General features: G+C 42.4%; 1 protein-coding gene across 7 annotated transcripts in view; it reads left to right on the top strand.

Annotated features, from left to right (window-relative positions):
* The window catches only part of LOC130281858 (sideroflexin-3-like), a 36,576-nt gene that overhangs the window by 5,553 nt on the left and 10,948 nt on the right, over positions 1-20,075 (top strand). For 5 of the 7 annotated variants that reach the window (XM_056529579.1, XM_056529580.1, XM_056529583.1 and 2 more), the window contains 5 exons: positions 7,935-8,101; positions 10,993-11,163; positions 14,779-14,877; positions 16,439-16,514; positions 16,954-17,039. In XM_056529579.1, coding sequence (XP_056385554.1) covers positions 7,935-8,101; positions 10,993-11,163; positions 14,779-14,877; positions 16,439-16,514; positions 16,954-17,039 — 599 coding nt within the window. Of the gene's footprint in view, positions 1-4,078; positions 4,196-6,719; positions 6,825-7,934; positions 8,102-10,992; positions 11,164-14,778; positions 14,878-16,438; positions 16,515-16,953; positions 17,040-20,075 lie in introns of those variants that run through there. The other 2 variants (XM_056529577.1, XM_056529581.1) reach the window with 2 other exon arrangements.

Genomic DNA, 20,075 nt, shown 5'->3' with positions numbered 1-20,075 from the left:
GACCACAGTGCTCTCTGCTGACACCTCTGTCCGTGTCAGGAACTGTCCAGAGTAGGAGCAAATCCCCATAGCAAACCTCTCCTGCTCTGGACAGCTCCTGACACGGACAGAGGTATCAGAAGAGAGCACTGTGGTCAGACTGAAAAGAAATTACAAAAGAAAAGAACTACTTCTTCTGTAGTATATAGCAGCTGATAAGTACTGGAAGAATTAACATTTTTAAATAGAAGTCATTTACAAATCTGTTTAACTTTCTGGCACCAGTTTTCCACCGGAGTACCCCTTTAAAGACAGTGGGGGAGATTTATCAAATCCAGTGTCTATGAAAAGTTGACCAGTTGCCCATAGCAACCAATCAGATTGCTTCTTTCATTTTTAAAAAGGCCTGTAGAAAACGAAAGAAGCGATCTACCGTATATACTCGAGTATAAGCCGACCCGAATATAAGCCGAGGCCCCTAATTTCACCCCAAAATCCCAGGAAAAGTTATTGACTCGAGTATAAGCCTAGGGTGGGAAATACATCATCCCCCCCGTCATCATCCAGACCCCCGTCATTAACACCCTCATCATCATCCCCCTGTCATCATCCCCCTGTCATCATCCCCCCTTCATCATCCCCCCTTCATCATCACCGCCTGTCATCATCCCCTTGTCATCATCCCACACCCCCCCTTCATCATCCCCTTGTCATCATCCTCACCCTCCTTCATCATCCCCTTGTCATCATCCCCTTGTCATCATCCCCACCCCCCTTCATCATCCCCTTGTCATAATCCCCTTGTCATCATCCTCTTGTCATCATCCCACCCCCCCCTTCATCATCCCCCTGTCATCATTCCACACACCCCCGCTTCATCATCCCCTTGCCATAATCCCCCCCCTTCATCATCCCCTTGTCATCATCCTCTTGTCATCATCCCACCCGCCCCTTCATCATCCCCGTCATCATTCCACACACCCCCCCTTCATCATCCCCTTGTCATAATCCCACCCCCCCCTTCATCATCCCCTTGTCATCATCACCACATGTCATCATCATGGTCTTCAACCTGCGGACCTCCAGATGTTTCAAAACTACAACTCCCAGCAAGCCCGGGCAGCCCGGGCTTGCTGGGAGTTGTAGTTTTGAATCCTCTGGAGGTCCGCAGGTTGAAGACCACTGCGGCCTTCGACATCATCCAGCCCCCTCTCACCCCCTTTAGTTCTGTACTCACCTCCGCTCGGCGCTGGTCCGGTGCTGCAGGACTGTCCGGTGGGATAGTGGTTCCGGGCTGCCATCTTCACCGGGAGGCCTCTTCTCCATGCTTCGGGCCCGACCCCGGAATAGTCACATTGCCTTGACGACGACGCAGAGGGACGTTCATTACCAACGTTCCTCTGCGTCATCGTCAAGGCAACGCCTCTATTCTGGGCCCGAAGCGCGGAGAAGAGGCCTCCCCGGTGAAGATGGCAGCCCGAAACCACTATCCCACCGGATGACCTCCACACCGGACAGTCCTTCAGCACCAGACCAGCGCCGAGCGGAGGTGAGTACAGAACTAAAGGGGGTGAGAGGGGGCTGGATGATGTTGAAGGCCGCAGTGGTCTTCAACCTGCGGACCTCCAGAGGTTTCAAAACTACAACTCCCAGCAAGCCCGGACAGCCGATGGCTGCCCGGGCTTGCTGGGAGTTGTAGTGTTGAAACCTCTGGAGGTCCGCAGGTTGAAGACCACTGAGGGCGGAGAGTTCACTCGAGTATAAGCCGAAGGGGGTGTTTTCAGCACGTGCTGAAAAACTCGGCTTATACTCGAGTATATACGGTACTTTTGGAAGACATCAGAGGGCTTCAAAGTTTAGCAGCAATTTTCCAAAATCTGAATTTTTCAGGGACCAGTTCAGTTTTGAAGTGGATCTGAACGGCCTTAATATTAGAAATACCCCATAAATGACCCCATTATAAAAACTGCACCCTTCAAAGTATTCAAAATGACATTCAAAAAGTGTGTTAACCCTTTAGGTGTTTCATAGGAATAGCAGCAAAGTGAAGGGGAAAATTCAAAATCTTCATTTTTTACACTTGCATGTTCTTGTAGACCCAGTTTTTGAATTTTTACAAGGGGTAAAAGGAGGGAAATCACCCTAAAATTTGTAACCCAATTTCTCTTGAGTAAGGAAATACTTAATATGTGGATGTGAAGTGTTCGGCGGGCGCTGTAGAGGGCTCAGAAGGGAAGGAGCGATAATGGGATATTGGAGAGTGAGTTTTTCTGAAATGGTTTTTGGGAGGCATGTCACATTTAGGAAGCCCCTATGGTGCCAGAACAGCAAAAAAAAACAAACAACATGGCATACTATTTTAGAAACGACACCCCTCAAGGAACGTAACAAGTCATACAGTGAGCCTTAACACCCCACAGGTGTTTGACAACTTTTCGTTAAAGTTGGATGTGTAAATACCTTTTTTTTTTTTCACTAAAATGTTGTTTTTTCCCCAAATTTTACATTTTTACAGGGGGTAATAGGAGAAATGCCCCCCAAAATTTGTAACCCCATCTCTTCTGAGTATGGAAACACCCCATGTGTGGATATTAAGTGCACTGCGGGCGCACTACAATGCTCAGAAGAGAGGGAGCCACATTTGGCTTTTGGAAAGCAAATTTTGCTGAAATGGTTTTTGGAGAGTGAGTTTTTCTGAAATGGTTTTTGGGGGGCATGTCGCATTTAGGAAGCCCCTATGGTGCCAGAACAGCAAAAAAAAAAACACATGGCAAGTATTTTATAAACTACACCCCTCAAGGAACATAACAAGGGATACAGTGAGCCTTAACACCCCACAGGTGTTTGACAAATTTCCGCTAAAGTTGGACGTGAAAATGAAAAATTCAATTATTTTCACAAAAATGCTGGTGTAATTCAAATTTTTCAGTTTCACAAGCGGTAATAGGAAAAAAGCCTCCCAAAATTTTTAACCCCATTTCTTTTGAGTATGGAAATACCCCATATGTGGATGTAAAGTGCTCTGTGGGCGAACTACAATGCTCAGAAGAGGAGCGCCATTGAGCTTTTGGAGAGAGAATTTGGAGTCAGGGGCCATGTGCGTTTACAAAGCCCCCTGTGGTGCCAGAACAGTGGACCCCCCCCCCCCCATGTGACCCCATTTTGGAAACTACACCACTCACAGAATTTAATAAGGGTGCAGTGAGCATTTACACCCCGCTGGCGTTTGACAAATCTTTGGAAAAGTGGGCTGTGCAAATGAAAAATTAAATAGAACCAATGCATTATAGACACTGGAACGTTTACAAGAGATGGCTAAATGTGGTAAAATGTAATATTCTTTTTCTCTAAATTACATTAAAGGGGTAGTCCAGTGCTGAAAAACGTATCCCCTATCCTAAGGATAAGTTTCAGATCACGGGGGGTTCGACCTCTGGGGCCCCCAGCAATCTCCTGTACGGGGCCCTGGCTCGCTGGCCAGATAGCAGGTGTTGACCCCCGCACGAAGCGGCGGCTGACACGCCCCCTCAATACATCGCTATGGCAGAGCCGGAGATTGCTGAAGGCAGCGCTCCGCCTCTGCCATAGAGTTGTATATAGGGGGTGTGTCAGCCGCCGCTTTGTGCGGTGGTCAACATGCCCCCTTCCCGGTCGGACCCCCCGTGATCTGAAACTTATCCCCTATCCTTAGGATAGGGGATAAGTTTTTCAGCACTGGATATCTCCTTTAATATAAGCACAATGGGGGAGATTTATCAAAACCTGTGCAGAGGAAAACTTGCCCAGTTGCCCTTAGCAACCAATCAGATCGCTTCTTTCATTTTGCAGAGGCCTTGTTAAAAATGAAAGAAGCAAGCTGATTGGTTGCTATGGGCAACTGGGCAACTTTTCCTCTGGCCAGGTTTTGATAAATCTCCCCCAATGTCTATTTTTTCTCATAGGAAAGTCCCATAGCCAGGCACATGTTTAGCTTAGTGTTTGCCAACCAGGGTGCCACCAGCTCTTGCAAAACTGAGTTTTGCAACAGCTGGAAGCACCCTGGTTGGGAAACACCAGTCTAGGTCACTGAGCTAAAAGCATAGAAAGAGGTTCCAGTATGATGTTCACGATTTCTAAGGCCTTGTTCACACAGTGCACAGTTTCTTTTTTTTTTAAACCAAGTCTTTTCTATTTAGTGTTTCTCTGTTTGACTGGTGCCTGCGGTCATGTTCATGACGTAAATGAACGTCATTGTGCGGGAAGCCCCACCGCATCATGTTGTACATTTAGGTCAGATGCTGTTAAGGGGTTAAAGGGGTATTCCAATGGAAAACAAATGTTTTCAAATCATCTGGTGCCAGAAAGTTATACAGATTTGTCAATGACTTCTATTCATTTATTAATCCTTTCAGTACTTACTAGCTGCTGTATGCTCTAAAGGAAGTTGTGTAGTTCTATCCAGTGTGATCACTGCCACCCCTGTCCATGTCAAGAACTGTCCAGAATAGAAGAAAATCCCCATAGCAAACCTCTCCTGCCCTGAACTGTTCCTGACATGGACAGAGTTGGCAGCAGAGAGCACTGTAATTAGACTGGAAAGACAACACAACTATCTCTGGAGCATAAGGCAGCTGATAAGTACTTGAAGGATTAAGATTTTCAAATAGAAGTAATTTCCAAATCTGTTTAACTTTCTGGCACCAGATGATTTGAAATTTTTTTTTTCCCCACTGGAATACCCCTTTAAGTATTTAATTTGATACAATTTAGCAGGACAGCAAAACCAAGAGATGTCACCTGGAAAACAGATTCTATTTCTTCTGAACATGAATAGATGAAATGTTTCAACCCATTACAGGAATTACAAGCTTTATATAATCTCTTTCTTTGCTGACCTGATTTCGTTTTCCTGTAAAGTGTGTCTCATAGTTCTTTAGAACGAACTAGGGTCAAATAGCGGGGATATCCTTCTCCTTTCATGAAAGAGCTGACACACTGCTGACGTTCATGATTCAACAACATTAGTGTATAGTATAGAGCAGTGGTCTTCAACCTTCGGACCTCCAGATGTTGCAAAACTACAACTCCCTGGGAGTTGTAGTTTTGCAACATCTGGAGGTCCGCAGGTTGGAGACCACTGGTATAGAGTTTATTTTTACTAGTTTAACCTTTATGACTCAGTTCTACTGTATGTCCATTAAGTTCAACCAAGTGGTGGGAGAGAACATGTATGAAGAGAAGAATATGTCAGTTTTAGAACTTTAGTTTTGCCCTCTCGATCTAGTGGGAGAAAAATAAATAAATACATAAATAAATTTAAAAAATCCTTCTTAATTCTAGATTGTGATCAGACTGGATCAACATTTACATAAGTATTCTACAGTGGTCCCTCAAGTTACAATATTAATCGGTTCCAGGACGACCATTGTATCTTGAAACCATTGTATGTTGAGACCAGAACTGTATGGAAACCTGGTAATTGGTTCTGAAGCCCCAAAATGTCAACCAAAAATAGGAAAAGATGAGGATTAAAGAAAAATAAGTAGATAACTAATACAGATAAAGCAAATCCTTACATATAACAGTAAGAAAGATCTGCTGGAAGCTGTTATCAGTTGTCTGTCAGTGTTTCCCAACCAGGATGCCTCCAGCTGTTGCAAAACTACAACTACCAGCATGCCCGGACAGCCAACGGCTGTCCGGGCATGCTGGGAGTTGTAGTTTTGCAACAGCTGGTGGCACCCTGGTTGGGAAACAATGGTTTATGTAGAGGACAGGAGCTTCTTCAGGGTCCTATACAGTACACACAGTGTCCCAAATGGAGCCCCCTTACTTGGTGTTCAAAGGAGCAGCTAACCCTGGCACAGGTAAGGAGTAGTACAGAACTTGTAGTTCCTCCCTGTACTGTAGGGGCGCTACCAGACAGCCATTCAGTGCTTGTACTTCAGTAATAGAGGTGTTTTACCAGTAAAATGCCCATTCTGATTGGTCAGTTCTTCCAGTTGTGACACGTTTCACAGATCTGGACATTGTATGTGAGAAGTCCAAAAACAGGAAGTGAGGACAGGACAAGCAGGGCTCTGTGCAGACTTCGGGCTTGTCAATCATCCTCATGTGTGAGCCTGTAGCATGTCACAGAGCCTCACTGCACAGAGTCCGAATACAGGAAGTGAGGGTGGACAAGGAGATCCCTAGTGAAAAGAGCCCTGCTTCTCCACCCTCACTTCCTGTATTTGGACTCCTCATAGAGACACACTGGCAATAGCTGTAGGGACAAAAATGTACATCATTTTTAACCAATATATATTACAAATATACTTATAATGGTATTATCTACATTATATAAAAAGTTTATGTTGACGACAGGTACAGTTTAACCCTTTCTCTAGGCAGAGGGAGTGACCCCCTTTACTTTCGAGTTGATTTTACTTGGAACAGCTTTTAACCACGTTTTTTGTATGGGCCAATTACATAAGTTAGTTATGTTCCCAAGACTTATCTTCACAAGACTTAATAGGGCAAATGTAATTCTTTTTAATCTTTGTACACCATTCTCCATATCAGTTTAGTTGATCATCTTTGTTCCCACCTCAAAACTCAGAATTAAACAGCATATACGAGATTAGGCTTCAATAATGTAATATTATTATGCTCCTGTCTGGCACGTCCATGTCCAATACAGGAAAGAAATTTGCAGTTTTAGGCCATTTTACGCAATAAATATTTTAAAATATGTATTATGATCTATTGCAGTGCAACCTACCAGGTTTCAGTATATGGCAACTGTGTGGACCGGTGTGCTGACTACAGTACAATTTCATTTTTAACTAGGAGTGCAGCTCTGGAGCACATTCTGCTTCTGTAGGGTACGTTCACACGCACACAGATTTTCTGCTGTGGATTTCAATGTAAACTACCGTATTTTTCGCCGTATAAGACGCACTTTTTCTTCCCCAAAACTGGGGGGAAAAAGTCGGTGCGTCTTATACGGCGAATACACACCTATCGCGGCGGTCCCTGCGGCCATCAACGGCCGGGACCCTCGGCTAATACAGGACATCACCGATCGCGGTGATGCCCTGTATTAACCCTTTAGAAGCGGCGATCAAAGCTGACTGCCGCGTCTGAAGGGAAAGTGACACTTACCCGGCTGTTCAGTCGGGCTGTTCGGGACCGCTGCGATTTCACCGCGGCGATCCCGAACAGCCCGACTGAATAGCCGGGTTAGTGCTTACAGGACACCGGGAGAGACCTTACCTGCCTCCTCCGGTGTCTTCTCCGTTCAGGGATCCCCTGTATGGCTGGCGCTCTCCTTCCTCGTCATCAAGTCGTCGCGTACTTGTGTCGGCGTGTGTAACGACGTGATGGCGGCGACGGAGAGCGAGGATACCCAGCCGGCAGCAGAGATGTTCCGGAGCGACAGGGACACGGCGACAGCGATGGAGCGACATCCAGGGCAGCGGTGACGGGTCCGGAGCGGCGGGGACACGCGAGTATTACCTCCTATGCAGTGGTCTTCAATCTGCGGACCTCCAGATGTTGCAAAACTACAACTCCCAGCATGTTGGCTGTCCGGGCATGCTGGGAGTTGTAGTTTTGCAACATCTGGAGGTTGAAGACCACTATTGGGTTCAAAATCTTTATTTTTTTTTATTTTGCACCTATAAATTGGGTGCGTCTTATACGCCGGTGCGTCCTATAGGGCGAAAAATTCGGTAAATGACTGAACACAACTTCTAATCTGCAGTTACAAATCCTGGGCATCAAATCTGCGTAGGATCCTGTATGTGTGAACGTATCTGTAACAAGATAATGCTTCTGCAAAAAAAAAAAATGTGTACATTATATTACGTAATCAGAGATCCCTACATTTAGAAGGCACTACACAACATGGCTATATGACATTTTGACTGTTGAAAGCTTTGTGACAATTCAGACATTATTTTAACAATTTAAAAAAATTTTTTTTTTTACAGACAATGCCTGAAGATCTTCCATTTAACATTGACATCAAGGAACCTCGATGGGATCAGAGCACGTTCGAAGGGAGAGCCAGACATTTCTTTATGGTGACAGATCCTCGCAATATTCTGCTTGGACCTAAAGTGCTTGATGAAGCGAAGACCATTGTAGATAATTATAGGTAGACGACCACACGGCAACATTGCATTTCTATGTGACAGTATTGTATTTCTTTATAACATTTTGATTGATGAAAGGCAGTGATAAAAATATTAGTTATATATTAATAATACTATATACCAATGATACTAATTGTATTAATAATACTAGAATTGTTCTAAAACAGTGTTTCTCAACACCAGTTCTCAAGTTCCCTCTAATGGGGCGAACATTCCTTATGCAACAACAAAAAATTGTGAAAACAGAACCTGTAGTGAGTAGTTAGGAGTGGAGTTGAGGAACCCTGTCATTAAATATACAAGTTTTATTTTCTGCCCATCTTCAATTACTTCTCACACCAGTTACCACGTTCTGTTTCTAAGTTAAAAAATGACTTACGTTTCTTTTAAAGGGGTTGTCTCCAAAAGAAAACCATTGTCCATATGATCTATTAGGTTCCTTAGGACCCCAACTTGTCCTTCCCTTTGTTAATCAGGACAGAGACCTAAGAATGGACTACTGCCACTATTGCAAACTTAAAATGAAAAACAGAGTTGCTCCATGGTGCAGACTTCCTACACAGTAGAGATTGGGGAGGGGAGTCAGCGGCTTACCGAAGCAGGTTGTGTACACAACAATGGTGAGCGTAAATCAGGGAAATCCAGCCTGTCTACAGCCTTGCCTGAGTGGATAGATTGGAAAGATACAAGCGACTTCAGAAGTTTTCAGGAATTCAGCAGAGCTGTACTGGACTTCAAACACAGGAGCCAGCAATATGTGTTAAAACCTTTACTCTGTACATCATGCAATGCATTTCACTGCGTATGCGCAGCTTCCTCCGGCATGTCAGGTAAGTGAACCCTCCCAGTTTTATACTGGAGGATTTTAACCCTTTACATTCAAATACAATTTAATCAATCTAAATATATTATACATTATTCAATATATATATACCGGTATATATATATAGATATATATATATGAAAAATATATAAAAAAAACTATATATGTATAGAAAAATAGGTGGATATATTGGCATCTGATACTTGCTTAACTACACTAAGTACAGAATAAAACTAGCGGCCATTTTCTATAGTCTCATTCAAGCCATTAGCGATTAAATTAGCCAACTTATGTATCCAAAGGGATTCATGACTAATTAAACGTTGGAATCTGTTTGGAACTTCCACTGGAATAGACTCTAATATAACCAAATTGAGAGAATCCTATGGTGTATATTAGTGAAGTGTCTCGACACACTATGGAGCATGAATCCATGCACAATGTTCCACCTATGCTTATTTAACCTGGCTCGGACCATCTGCACGGTCCGACCCACATACTGTAAATTGCAACTGCATGATAATAAATAAACAGCAAAGTTGGTCTCACAATTAAATTTCCCCTTTATAGGGAGCACCTTTTTAGTCTGAACAGATAAAAAATTCACGATTTCTTCCTTTATCAACTCACAGCAGCCACACCGGCTTTTTCCGCATGGGTACAACTTAGTCCAATCTGGATCGAAGGTACATTGTGCATGGATTCACGCTCCATAGTGTGTCGAGACACTTCACTAATATACACCATAGGAGCTTGGATTCTCTCAGTTTGGTTATATTAGAGTCTATTTCAGTGGAAGTTCCGAACAGATTCCAACATTTAATTAATCGTGAATCCCTTTGAATACATAAGTTGGCTACATTAACCCCTTATGGCTTGAATGAAACTATAGAAAATGCTTGCTAGTTTTATTCTGTACTTAGTGTAGTTAAGCAACTATCAGGTGCCAATATATCCACCTATATTTTTATACATATATACAGTTTTTTTTAAATATATTTTTCATATATTTTTTATACATATATTTTGAATAGTGTATAATATATTTAGATTGATTGGTATAGTCATAAGTGTATTTTTTATTTATGTGATATTCTATGCTGGTTGTATTGTATGTTTTTGATAAATTGTATTTGAATGTAAAGGGTTAAAATCCTCTGGTATAAAACTGGGAGGGTTCCCTTACCTGACATGCCTGAGGAAGCTGTGCATGCGCAGTGAAATGCGTTGCATGATATACAGAGTAAAGGTTTTAAGACGTATTGCTGGCTCCCATGTTTGAAGTCCTGTACAACGCCGCTGAATTCCTTAAAGCTTTTGAAGTCGCTTGACTATTGCAAACTTGACATAGCCAGGTATTGCACGATAGCATATTCATTTAAAAAACTACCATGTAATTCTGAATTTCCCCTGTAGTGGCTGCTGCAAATGTAACATGTTGATAACAGCTGAATCCTAGGGGCTTCTGGAGGTGGTTTCCCGTATAGGGTATTTCCAGACGGGAAATGCTGTGGATTTTCCATCTGGAGTATCAGAAGGAAATGTATTCGGTAGGCTGAATTACATTGATAAATCTGAGCCACACCATGCGGATTTGTTGTCATTTTGCTGCTGTGGATTTTATTGCAGTATGTGGAAAAGTAACAAAACATTTATTTAAATACACAGGTGAGGACATGTCAAAAGTTTAGATCTGTTGGGGTCTGAGTGTTTAGACCCCCACATTCATTAGAACGAGTGATAAGAAGCACACGGTTTTGCACTTCACTCCCCGGCTTTCTGTGATCTTCATCCCGATGAACTGTATGGGCTCTATAGACTGATAGAACTTGTTTAGTGCAACTAGACAGAGATGACAGTCAGCTGGGAATTAAAGCGCACAGCCTGCTAATTTCAATATTTGTTGGTCAGCCACTCAGGTCTTGACTGATCAAACCTTTAGATGTCTCTAAGACATGTTAAAAATGTTTCCAAATGACATGGTCATGTTAAATTGTCCAATGCTAAATTAGATTTTTATTTTATTTGTCTTGTTATGAATTATTAAACTTATTGTCAAACTTATTCCAGAAATGGAGTTCGGACCCCAGGACTTACTGAAGACAAGCTATGGAAAGCAAAGTACATCTACGATTCTGCATTCCACCCGGACACAGGCGAGAAGATGGTCTTGATAGGACGGATGTCGGCCCAGGTGCCCATGAACATGACAATCACAGGCTGCATGCTGACATTTTACAGGCATGTCTCTATCCATCTATTAATAACACATAGAATGGTTGAATGTAATATCGTTTACCAGTGGACACAGGCAAACAGTTTTAATCAATGAAGCAGATGAGAAATCTCCAAATATTTATTACAGTAGTTCCCAATGAGTTTCCTGAGACAACATTATAGAAAAGGATAAACTGAATATAAACAGATCAGCCACAACATTAAAACCTTATAATATGTAGATCTTACTCCTGGCAGCTCTGACCTATTGAGGCATGGATTCTAGACCACTGAAGATGTCTTACAGCATCTAGCATCAAGACGTTATCAGATCCTTTAAAGGGGTACTCCGCTGCTCAGCATTTGGAACAAACTGTTCCAAACTCTGGAACCGGCGCCGGGAGCTCGTGATGTCATAGCCCTGCCCCCTCATGACGTTACGCCCCCACCTCCTCAATGCAAGTCTATGGGAGGGGGCGTGGGCTGTCACGCCCCCTCCCATAGACTTGCATTGAGGGAACGGGGTGTGTCGTCATGAGGGGCGGGGCTATGACGTCACGAGCTCCCGGTGCCGGCTCCAGTGTTCGGAACAGTTTGTTCCAAACGCTGAGCAGCGGAGTACCCCTTTAAGTCCAGTAAGTTTTAATGTTTGACTACTGTGGTTTGGACTTGTTTTCTCAACTCATCCACCACATGCTCCTTATAGATTCCAATTTTACCTAATAATAATCATAGTGCTGCTAAAAAAGTGTGGGCACCCATTCTTATGTCGCATTTTTTTTTACTATTTTTTATACATATATATATATATATATATATATATATATATATATAGTCTTTTGTGTTACTCCAAAGGTTTTTCATATACTCAGTATGTTCAATATGGCAGTAGTGATACATCAGCTCTTCTCTGCCACGGTCACTAACCTTGGTGCCGTGATATAATAACACTAAGTTGCCAACTGTGATGCCGTTATATTATCATCTTGCTGATCTCTCTTTTTATTTTGATGGGCTTTATTAGCTTTTTTTTACTTACCGTGCGGACAGAGGTACCGCCCGACCTCTTCCCCTCGGCAACCAATGGGAGCCACGTGGCGGGGATTGGGCTGCTCGGATCTGTCTTGTATGCTGCCAGGTATTCATCGGGGGGAGATCGTCCACCCTCGGCTCTGACTCGGCTCCATTTTGGGTGAGCGATACGCCTCTGACTCTATACCAAAGTGTACTTACGTCATGTATGGGCGGAGTAGCTACTACGTTCCTGACTCTGGTACATCCTCTGTTTGGGCAACAGTGAATGACGCCACTAGGTCGCGTCTTTTTGATGTAGCCATCAGCTGACTTTAGACCCAGTAACTGATTGGTTCTATGGGCATATTAACAGAAGGGTGGATGTGAGTTATACCATGCCGCAGATGAAGCAGTGAGCGAAACGTCAGGTTCAGTGTGTGGCTAAGTATGTTACTCTCCCACTGGGGATATATTTCTGTGTATCTATGGTAGATTTCTATTTATCCTTTTACTCTGGTTAAGCACTTGCAGTTACCTTTTTGTTTTGATAGATTACCTGTGTGGGGATCATAACATGACTTCCTATATACATCACTGTGTTATGTGAATCGTTTTAGCCACCACTTGTAGTTCTTGTCCACTGTTGTCATTATCTTTATCTATTATTGCTCTGATTTTAATATTTTGTGCAGTTTTTATGCCTGTTTTTGTACCAATTAGATAATATTTTGATCCGTAAACGTATGTGTTTTCTTGGTTTAATTGACAATTTGTGCAGTGCATGTGGTGCAGTGTGGTGCATTATGCTGAAAAAGACTGCTGCAATAAGGGAGCACTGCTGCCCTGAAGGTCAAGACTTGGTATATAACAATGTTTAGGTTGGTGGTATGGGTCACAGTAACATCCACCTGGTACCAGGACACAAGATTTTCCAGCAGAATATTGGCCAGAGCATCACACTGATTCTGCCGGATTTCTCTCTTCCCATAATGCATAAAGTTTGACTGATGATATTCAGTTATCTCTCATTTTATAAAGAAAGAGAAATAGACAAAACGCGCTTCCTTGTGCGGGATCACCAAACATAGAATGGAAAATTCTTGGAGGGAGGAAACCTGCTCACCTGGACAGGTTGTGCAATTTCAGGCACAACACTTACAGAGGCACATGAGAACAAAGGTTGAGCTGCTGCGGCTTCCCACACCAAAACCATCGGTGTGACGTGCAGATAAAGGAAAGAGGATGAAAATGGGAAGTGATATCCACGCTGCTGGAGAGTTAGATGGAATCAGCATACATCTGAAGTCATCGGTATTGAAGAAGTACTTTAATTATGTTCACACAACGCGTTTCTGGGTGTAAACGCTTTCATCAGGCGTTTCATCAGATGATCACACCTGCCTGATGAAAGGGTTTACACCCAGAAATGCGTTGTGTGAACATAATTAAAGTACTTCTCCAATACCGATGACTTCAGATGTATGCTGATTCCACCTAACTCTCCAGCAGCGTGGATATCACTTCCCATTTTCATCCTTTTAGTGGCACAGAAGCTGTCAGATGATTACTGGCCAATGAGGTACAACAGTGGACTATAATTTCTTTAAAAAAAAAAATAATTCAATGATTTTAAAATTGACAGGATAATGGGAACATCCAAGTTCTGGGCTGGGGGGGACAACCACTGAAAAGAAAAGTCACTGGCAGAGTATATGCAGGATATATGCATCAGACATAAATTTAAGAATTCAGCTCTTCATTATGTATATTTCTCAGTCAGAAAAAAGGAGGAATCCAGGGCAGGAAGTTCCTTCTGAGTCATTGACATGGGGTTTCCTTAGATACAACTCAAACACAGAGAACTCTTTGACATATCATGAAATACTTTGGCTCCATTTAGCATGTTTTACATTCTTTCTCTCAGTGCAAAATCTTATAAAAAAAAAAACACAGCAAAGAAATCTAGACAAAAGACATTTAGTATAATGTATTGCATGAGCCATGTATATGAGGTGACAAAGGATGGGGATAAGATGTCTGATTGGTCCCGTCGCTGGGGACCCCTGCGATCTCGGCTGCTCGAATGACTGGCAATGCGGGGCGGAGACTCATGATGTCACGACCACGCCCCCTCAATCCAAGTCTATGTGAGGGGGCGTGGCGGCAGTGGGAGGGGGGCGTGGCGACGGGAGTGGCCGTGATGTCACGAGCCTCCGGCGCTGCACCCGACTCTCTAAATGAGCGCTGGGGGCAGCAGGGAGATCGCAGGGGGTCCCCAGTGGAGGGACCCCTGCGATCAGACATCTTATCCCCTATCCTTTGGGGATAAGATGTCTAGGGGCGAAGTACCCCTTTAATACCTAAAAATTTCAGAAAATTCCTTGTTTACCAATATAACAATCTCCTACCCTATTCATTATTACTTGTTTTCTACTTACTGCATTCCATTCCATAGTGAAAACACATGTCCTCCCATGTCACCCCAGGACTTGGCGTCACATGTATTTTGTCACATGACTTAGGCTTTAACTAGAACATCATAACAAATAGAACACTGTTCCCTTATGATTTTTTTTTTTTTTTAACGATAAAACTAACACTATTCATCTCTCATCTTGTCTGCAGAACAACCCCAGCTGTTATATTTTGGCAATGGATCAATCAGTCTTTTAATGCCATTGTCAACTACACCAATAGAAGTGGAGATGCTCCTATCACCAAAAGGTAAAACGCATTGATGTCTATTCATGTTAACCGTGCTCTTATGTTTTTACAGTGTATGCTCATAGCTCATTCACCATCAACAAAGTATTCCTTTCTGTAAGAGCAGTGAGACTATGTAACCCTCTGCTGTGTAACCCTCTGTGATTAATGGAACAAATTTTGAAGGATGTCTTCCTTTAAAAATAAAATATTACCAGTTATAGTTAATAGATTTCTGTTTTTTTTGGGTGATAAATGAATATACCCTCCTCACATTTCCAGAATATACACTCATTGACAAAAATAATAACTTATCAGTCAAGAATTGTTGGCATCAAAGAAACTTTCTATGTGTTAATGTAATATTATATATGTGATTACAATATTAATAATATTTTGGTCTGTTGGAAGAGCTGATACTTAAAGGGGTACTCCTGTGGGAAACTTTTTTTTTTTTTTTAAATCATCTGATGCCAGAAAGTTAAACAGATTTGTAAATTACTTCTATTAAAAAATCGTAATCCTTCCAGTACTTATTAGCTGCTGAATACTAAAGAGGTAATGGTTTTCTTTTTGGAACACATAGCTCACTGCTGAATCACAAGCACAGTGCTCTCTGCTGACATATCTGTCCATTTTAAGAACTGTCCAGAGTAGGAGAAAATCCCCCTAGCAAACATATGCTGCTCTGGACAGTTCCTAAAAAGGACAGAGATGTCAGCAGAGAGCACTATGGTCATGATGTCAGCAGAGAGTACTGTGTTCCAAAAAGAAAAGCATTTCCTCTGTAGTATACAGACCCTAAAAAGGACTGGAAAGATTAAGATTTTTTAATAGAAGTAATTTACAAATCTGTTTAACTTTTTGGCACCAGTTGATTAAAAAAAAAAAAAAAAGTTTTCCACCAGAGTACCCCTTTAAAGGGGTACTCCGCCCCTAGACATCTTATCCCCTATTCAAACGATAGGGGATAAGATGTCTGATCGTGGGGGTTCCGCCACTGGGGACCCCCGCGATCACCGTGCTGCACCCGTTGTTCATTTAGACGTGATGTCATAGCCACGCCCCCTCAATGCATGTCTTACATAGACTTGCATTGAAGGGGGATGGCCGTGACGCCACAAGCGGGGCGTGACTGTGACGTCACGAGCCTCTGCCCCGCATCACCAGTCATCCGGCACGGAGCGAAGTTTGCGGGGATCCCCAGCGGGAGATGTCATGGGGCGGAATACCCCTTTAAAGCAGTATTCGACTTAAAGTATCCTCTATCCTATAGATATGGCATAAGTGTGTGATCACGATGGTCCGACAGCTGGGCACCGTGTGATCTCGAGAGAGTGGCACCCCAACTCCTTTGTTTTGAGTAGACCAGTGGGTCAGCACACATATTGCTGCCATAGATGTTCGAATGCTTCACTCCATAAGCAATGAATGGGGGGGTTTGACTCTGGTACCATGTGCCAAACAGGCGTTCCAAGGGTCTTTTATTCATATTTCATAGATTCCGAACAGTTTCAGAATTTTGCACAGTTTATTTCATCAATGAATTCTAACCTGCTTGTCTCTGATAACAATGTTGCAGCCAGCTGGGGACGGCTTATATTAGTGCCACTACCGGTGCTGTTGTCACTGCTCTAGGACTCAAGTCACTGACTAAGGTGAATATTACGTAGTATGTAGCTTTTGGTGTAAATATACAAATGTATACAGTTAAAGAGCCCTGTATAGTAATACGTCATTGTGCCCTCTTCAACTTTTACATATACTGCCATGGAGGCTCTTTTGTGGCAGGGGATCTGGACATACATAAGTATGGGCTAATAGTTTTTATTTGTTTCTATACTACTAGCTTCACCACTGAAGCTCATGATGTCGGATATATTGTTAGCATGTACAGAGATTGGACAAAATAACTATAACACCCCTGTTTTTATATAGTCAAAATGAACTCTTCCTGATCACTAGTGATGCCTCTTTTCTTAGTTACATAGCTTATATATCTGTTAAAAACTAAAAAAATAACTTTATTACCGGTACTTTCTGCATTGGCAATGCATGTTCACTTTTTTCTGACATATGTATTCTTATGTATTTTAGCATCTTCCCTCATTGATCGGACGCTTTGTGCCCTTTGCTGCTGTGGCTGCAGCCAACTGCATTAACATTCCACTTATGAGACAAAGGTAAGTGTAGTCCTTACATTATGGACATAGTAGAGATTGCTTTGTGATGTGCTGTAACTAACCAGGAAGTGGTCCCACTTGCTCACTACTGAATTTGGATGAGGGTAGAGGGCAGTGTCTTATATATGGGGACCTCTCGACTTTCTCCGTACAACAGATGACAGAGAAGAGTAGGATTGGGCTTGTTGGATTTTAACTCCCCAATAGTTTTTTTTTATTATTATAAAAATTATTTTTTTTTTTAATAAGAACTCTACCAATCTCTCCTAATCTCTCAATACAGATGCACACTCAACTGAGCTGTGCATGCATGTGTACTGGAGGTCAGAAGAATAGCTATCGTATGTGCTTGGCCAGAGTATCCACTCTTCTCCTTTAGAGGCCATGCACACGATGGAATATTCATTCACCTGGTGGACATTCTGTGTGCAGTAGGCACTGCAGTAAACAACCGGTGCTATGACCTGCACTGACATGCACCATCCACATTGATGACAATGCAGTTCGGTGAGTATTACGCCAAAATAATGTTCTTTTGGATTCCAACATTTGAATTTCTGCCATGGAAATTCAGCAGTGTGCACAGTGCAGAAGAATCCCATTGAAGGCAATGGTAGGCTTCTGCACCAAAATCTTTGCCTGGAATTCCTCTGGGTGGATTTTTCATAGTGTGCATGGGCTCAGATTCCCAGGTCACAGAGTCCTGAATAGTTTCTAATAGCAACAGTTATTGGGAATCCAGAAGCGCAGTACAGAATGAGACAAGACAGCTGGAGATCTAGTTATGTGGATTTTGCTTGGCATAGGTAGATGGGCACAGGATGATACAGGTAGATCAGTCAAGACAGTCTGGGTCAGTGATGCGTAGACAGGATATGAAGGGATACTGCACCTATTGTTCAGCAATTAGAATAATGTCTTCTTGAGCTGTATTACCTAAGCTGGGAGCAGTTTTAAAGGGGTTATCCAGGAAAAAACTTTTTTTTATATATCAACTGGCTCCAGAAAGTTAAACAGATTTGTAAATTACTTCTATTAAAAAATCTTAATCCTTTCAGTACTTATGAGCTTCTGAAGTTAAGGTTGTTCATTTTTGTCTAAGTGCTCTCTGATGACGCATGTCTCAGGAACCGCCCAGTTTAGAAGCAAATCCCCATAGCAAACCTCTTCTAAACTGGGCGGTTCCCGAGACATGTGTCATCAGAGAGCACATAGACACAAAAGAACAACCTTAACTTCAGAAGCTCATAAGTACTGAAAGGATTAAGATTTTTTAACCCCTTAAAGATGAAAGAATGTATATTTACGTCCTCTGCCGCCTCCCGCGATATGCCGGCCGGGACCCGCTGCTAATACAGGACATCACCGATCGCAGTGATGCCCTGTATTAACCCTTCAGACGCGGCGATCAAAGCTGACCGCCGTGTCTGAATTGAAAGTGACCCTGCTGCTCAGTCGGGCTGTTCGGGACCGCCGCGGTGAAATCGCTGCGTCCCGAATAGGTTACAGGACACCGGGAGGGTCCTTACCTGCCTCTTCGGTGTCCGATCGACGAATGACTGCTTCGTGCCTGAGATCCAGGCAGGAGCAGTCAAGCATTGATAACACTGATCACAGGCGTGTTAATACACGCCAGTGATCAGCATGAGTGATCAGTGTGTGCAGTGTTATAGGTCCCTATGGGAGCTATAACACTGCAAAAAAAAAGTTTAAAAAAAAAGTGTTAATAAAGGTCATTTAACCCCTTCCCTAATAAAAGTTTGAATCACCCCCCTTTTCCCATAAAAAAATAAAACAGTGTAAATAAAAATAAACATATGTGGTATCGCCGTGTGTGTAAATGTCCGAACTATAAAAATATATCATTAATTAAACCGCACGGTCAATGGCGTACATGTAAAAAAATTCCAAAGTCCAAGAAAGCGTATTTTTGGTCACTTTTTATACCATTAAAAAATTAATAAAAAGTGATCAAAAAGTCAGATAAAAACAAAAATGGTATCGATAAAAACTTCAGATCACGGCGCAAAAAATGAGTCCTCATACCACCCTGTATGTGGAAAAATAAAAAAGTTATAGGGGTCAGAAGATGACATTTTTAAACGTATACATTTTCCTGCATGTAGTTATGATTTTTTCCAGAAGTACGACAAAATCAAACCTATATAAGTAGGGTATCATTTTAACCGTATGGTCCTACAGAATAAAGATCAGGTGTCATTTTTACTGAAAAATGCCCTGCGTAGAAACGGAAGCCCCCAAAAGTTAGAAAATTGCGTTTTTTCTTCGATTTTGTCGCACGATGATTTTTTTTTCCGTTTCGCCGTGGATTTTTGGGTAAAGTGACTAATGTCCCTGCAAAGTAGAATTGGTGATGCAAAAAATAAGCCAAAATAAGCCATAATATGGATTTTTAGGTGGAAAATTGAAAGGGTTATGATTTTTAAAAGGAAAAGGAAAAAACGAAAGTGCAAAAACTGAAAAACCCTGCGTCCTTAAGGGGTTAATAGAAGTAATTTACAAATCTTTTTAACTTTTTGGATCCAGTTGATATATATAAAAAAAAGTTTTTTCCTGGATAACCCCTTTAAGTCGAAAGTCACTTAGATACACCCCTAGAGCAGCAGGTGGCAGCAAAGAGCAACATTAGGAAGTATTGAGAGGAGAATGAGGCTGCTGCCTAGACCAGCATTTCCCAACCAGGGTGCCTCCAGATGTTACAAAACTACAACTCTTGTAAAACTACAACTCCCAGCAAGCCTGGACTGCCTTTGGCTAACCAGGCATGCACCTGCAGGCACCCAGGTTGGGAAACACTGGCATAGACACACACAGAGGTGGAGGATGACGACTACACTTCAGATGGAGGTTATGGAAGCCGGATTGTAGTACAGTATATACAAAATAATGGATCAGCTCACCATTCGCTCCATGCTTCCATATCTCTAGCACAATCTCTCCTCGTGGAAGCCCGGATACAATCACTGGGCCTAGTCCCCAGGTGGATCAGTCAGCAAAAAGGAAGGTAGACTTACT

This window comes from Hyla sarda, chromosome 7, assembly GCF_029499605.1.
Source record: "Hyla sarda isolate aHylSar1 chromosome 7, aHylSar1.hap1, whole genome shotgun sequence".
Taxonomy (NCBI): Eukaryota; Metazoa; Chordata; class Amphibia; order Anura; family Hylidae; genus Hyla; species Hyla sarda.
Note: the sequence above shows the minus strand (reverse complement) of the source record. Positions and strands in the feature narration are given on the sequence as shown.